The sequence below is a fragment of the Fusarium odoratissimum genome, assembly GCF_000260195.1.
Source record: "Fusarium odoratissimum NRRL 54006 unplaced genomic scaffold supercont1.172, whole genome shotgun sequence".
Taxonomy (NCBI): domain Eukaryota; kingdom Fungi; phylum Ascomycota; class Sordariomycetes; order Hypocreales; family Nectriaceae; genus Fusarium; species Fusarium odoratissimum.
In genome coordinates, this window is record NW_022158860.1 from 1 (window position 1) to 4,489 (window position 4,489).

At 48.4% G+C, this 4,489-nt stretch overlaps 2 protein-coding genes across 2 annotated transcripts; one reads left to right on the forward strand and one right to left on the reverse strand.

Annotated features, from left to right (window-relative positions):
- Positions 1-3: 3 nt before the first annotated feature.
- On the forward strand, positions 4-804 carry FOIG_16783 (uncharacterized protein; the record flags this gene model as incomplete). Its single annotated transcript, XM_031218261.1, has 3 exons — positions 4-104; positions 153-385; positions 431-804. 3 exons carry the CDS (start codon positions 4-6, stop codon positions 802-804), a joined length of 708 nt encoding a protein of 235 aa, XP_031052024.1.
- Positions 805-2,564: 1,760 nt separating this feature from the next.
- Positions 2,565-4,306, reverse strand: FOIG_16784 (uncharacterized protein; the record flags this gene model as incomplete). Its single annotated transcript, XM_031218262.1, has 2 exons — positions 2,565-2,725; positions 2,782-4,306. The coding sequence occupies 2 exons, from the start codon at positions 4,304-4,306 to the stop codon at positions 2,565-2,567; spliced, it is 1,686 nt and encodes a 561-aa protein (XP_031052025.1).
- Between the last annotated feature and the right edge of the window lie 183 nt (positions 4,307-4,489).

Here is a 4,489-nt window from a genome sequence, read left to right on the forward strand (position 1 = left end):
TTAATGGCTTGGCCTCGAAGTCTTCCTCCGCATCTTCGCATCTCTTCGGATAGGTCATCTGAAAGCACGATATCTCGACGACAAGCTATACTCTGTAGGACTAGGTATGACTTGACTCTTGTAATGCGATAAGCTGAGCTAACTGCGTCAAGCTTTTTACACGCACGAATTCTTCTCTTTCGGCCAATACTTGCCAAGTTCTGTCTACCTGAACCACAACTACCAGCCACAGACACTTTGGCAGATGACAGTCTTACGCAACGCGTGATGCAGCAATGCTCTAATCTCTGCCTCATGGCTGCGCACGATTTAATTGCTGTTATATACGCCAATTTGGACGTTGAACCTTCCTCACCACTCCCGGCATGGTGGTATTGTGTCTTTTGTTGGTGTCCCTCCTTATAAGATTTTATTATTACTAACGAGCTAGATGTCTATACAGCGGCCACTATTTTGCTTGCGGCGCAAATTAAGCCTGTCATAGAAGAAGGCTCTGTGGCTTATTCACGTAGTGAATCATGGGATCATGCTATGACCATTCTCAAGTCTTATCAGAGGTATGGCGAATCAGCTCGAAGATGCATGGCAACACTGAAGCTCTTGTCATCCAAAATTTTCGAAACTACAGCTGTCCAGACATGCAACATCAAGTCCGGTCCCGAATCTCATGAAAATTTCGTCAACAGTGACTCACTAGAAGACGAGCCGCAAGGTCCAGAGTTTGGGATGGAATTTGATGTTAGTGGTTTTGCATTTGACATGAATGATATGTCTTGGCTCGACAGTATGGCAGGAAATCTTTAATTTAGCGGTGGAGGTAACACTTCTTATTTTTGATATGAAGGCCGAATCTTTCGGATTCGGTAGGAGGAATTACATAACCATGGTGGAGTATGAATGCCACGGGAATTGTAATCCCTGAGCATCCGAGGCTATTCGGTTGCTCTTTTAGCCTCATTGTTTTTCCCCCGGTAATATGGGCTCGAAAATCGATGCCATAAGTATAAAGTACGGATCACTGTAAATAGCAAGCTGTCGCGTTTTGCCGTCCCAAGTTCCTACCGCTACTATCTCTTCCCCTAGCTGAACGTCACCACATAGAAATCCCTGCTAGCGGCCCACTTAAAACATTCATCTGGGGATACAATAGTAGTACCTCAGTCTTGGCTAACAGCCCCGCAATATCGGATCCAAAAGACATCCCTGTAAGAATCTAGAAAACCGGGCGAACCCGCACGCCCCCTTGTAGAGACGCGTCACGGTTGAACAAAAAAAACTCGGAATCTTGCAACCCCCTCACAAGCTGGCACCTCTGGTTCCGAGAGTCTAAGTCTGTGCATTCGCCACCAACAATTGTAGCGTCTTGCATCTTATCGCATAAACTTCTTCTTTCTTCAACATTGTCGCCCGTTTTGCTTGAGTGATTCCCCTAATCTTTTGTTATTCCGGGCCGCATTGTTTGCCTTATGTCTGGCTGCATGAGTTACAGAAGTGCTTAAGATGGCTGCAGCCACTTCTCCATCACCGCCTCCATTCCGAGGAGCTATTGCGGCGAGCCTCCGAATTTGGTTCACCCGTGAGGTTAAGCAGGTAAGGCTCTCCTGAAAGCTCCCCGAGGCACTCGCAAGAGCCTATACTAATTTAACAGACCTTTGAGCAAATCCTGTATTTCGATGTCGATGAACTCCTGCGCATACCCGTAGCCAATGAGCCATGGAAGTCTTGTTATGTGCCAACAGGCCAAATAGAGCCAAAAACTTCCGACTGGGGTCAAACAAGGTCAGCAACGGGGATAATTATGCGTTGTTGGGAAAAGCAGTGACGGCAGCTTTTACGAAGTTGCTGTCCGTAAGACATATTTTCCGTGGCTTGTTAGTCACAAATTTCATCTTGAACGTGGCCGTCATTTCGACTGGACGAAACTAGCAGATGCATAATTGCAGGTAGAGGTATCCGTGAAGCTGGACAAATCGGGAGACCCCACGAGGTCTCCAGTCTATTGGAGTTATCGGACGAGTCTTGGGAGATGGTTGTACTCAAGCCATACTTCCAGGAACTGGAGATTAGCTTGGGTGAGATATTCCCTGGTTGTCACTTTGATCCGATCTACGATCCTACAGAGCCTACAAGAGAAGACGTGGAGCGTCTTTGTATGGTGCCAAAGATTCGAAATAACCAACGGAACCGGGGGAGATGGTTGAAGGCGTGAAGCGGTATTATACTGGGGCAAAAATTCTGAGGACTGATGCATCTTGGAGCAGGGAAACGGCCATTGTCGGAGAAGAGTCCTTGCCCTTGGCAGCTACATATGAATCCGCCTTACTAAAGGAGGTTTCCAACTAGCATCACAGCGGCCAGTGTTAGATGGGTAGAGCCGAGTGTATATTTAAAGACTCTACTACTATATGTACTGGTTAAGGTCTAAAAGTAAAGCGACTGAGAAGGAAGTGAAATATAAAATCGAAACATAGAAATGAATGTGAAGTCCTCAGAGTTCTCATATTTAGAAGGCAGATATGCCAGGGAAAGCTTTCATGCTTCAGTTGAACTCAACTCCTGCTCATTCAACGACCCCAATCCAAAGCCCTATCGATCAACATGTTGACGGCCTCCTCACGCCAGTCATCCTTCTCAATGTAGGCAATAGACGTGAGGTTTCCGTCGAAAACAATGTTCCGAGGCTCTGCTGGGGTCCATTGAGGCCACGACACGTTGACAGAGGGTACTACATAGTGGTTTAGAAATCGACAATATAGACTAGTTCGGGATATTTCGACATACCTTTGTGGTTATTCGGGTCGAGAGTATTCGCAAAGCTCAACCACATACGACTCATAAGTTGACCCAACTGCAGATACTGCTGCTTCCGTGCCGGGGGCGAGACGTCGAAGGAGCTAACAGACATGCCGGTTCCGGGTACGTTATTGAAAACGAAGGCGACCTCCAAGAAGTGCGTGACCCCAACTGATCCAAGGTCGAATCCGTTCGGGAGCGTATTGAACCGGTAAGTATACACAGGCTGGCTGAAATCGGACCACCTACGGGCGCTGAAACGCTTGCCGGAAGTAAAGCTAAAGTCAGTAATATATTGCTGAACCCTTCCGTACTGCGCGCCGAATTGCGGCGGGTAGTCGGTTTCATCAATCTCAGTAGGATAAAAGTCCAGTACTAGGTCGACACTCTCTTCTGACTTCGGTACGCCAAAAATTGAAGTATTTGCCACGTAGTTGCGAAACTCATCAGTCGTATTGACGCCATTCCCCACAAAAAGGCGCCCCTCATCCGTGTTGGTTCCGATAAGAAGAGGGACCTTCACAAAGCTTCCTTCACGTAAGCCAATGGTTCTGAAACCCTGAATGAACGTCCCATCCAGAACCGGATCCAACCAGTGTGTCGACAAAGCAGACTTTATCTTGTCAAAGGGAGCCTCTCGCAAGCATCCGAGTGTGTCGACTGCACCAGTACAACCAGTATCGTTTACTATCCTATCGTAATGGACTTGACGTTCTGTCGGCGTCGCGAAGGTCTGGACATTCAACGGGCTGCTGCTCTCAATGATGGCGGCCCGGAAGAGTTTATCATCTCGACCACCATACGCCATCAAGTGAAACCCCACAGAGCTGCCCCCAGCAGATTCTCCTTGGATGGTGACCTTGTGAGGATCGCCTCCAAACGCCCGGATGTTCTCCTGGACCCATTGTAGTGCAAGTCGTTGGTCAAGCAGGCCAAGGTTCAATAAGCCAGCACCTTCCACCTCTTGACCAGCTAGGAATCCCCAACCGTTAAGCCGATAGTTGAAGCTGACCATGACTGTAGGATAGCCCATCTCAACGGAGTTGCGTACAAGGTACGACATGTTATATCGTCCGTCGCCGCTCCCACCTTCTTGGAAGCCGCCTCCATGAATCCAAATCAATACCGGCAGGTTCGAGCGGTCGGTTGTACCCGAAGGACGTACAACGTTGACGGAGAGACAGTCCTCGCCTTCTGGATAGGTCACGCCCGTCGGGTTTAGGGAGAAAGCGACAGGGTTGTTGATGCAATGATTTCCGTACGCTGTCGCGTTCAGAGCTGTCGACCAAGTCTCATTGATAGAAACCGGGCGGCGGAATCGAAGGTTCCCCTCGGGCGGTTGCGCGTAGGGCATTCCGAGAAAGAAGTCTTGATGGAACTCCTGGTTGTACAAGCCCTGGACAGTTCCGTTGTGAATTCTCGCGGTGGGTGAACATGCACGAGCAGGGGCACCAAGTGCCGTAGGCACGGCACATGCTACAAGAATTGATTGTAAGAGAGGAAATTGTTTCATGATGAGGGGCTTGAGCGAGAATGTTAACACGGCGGATGGGAAGTGTACGGAAGAAAGATGAGCAAGGTAGCTTTAAATATGCTTTGCTGAAATACTTCGCCACCTACCTCATGGTTATCTTCCTATCAACCATTCAGCTACGACTTTGCATGCTAGGTCGTAGAAAATGCCATAGAAAAAAAA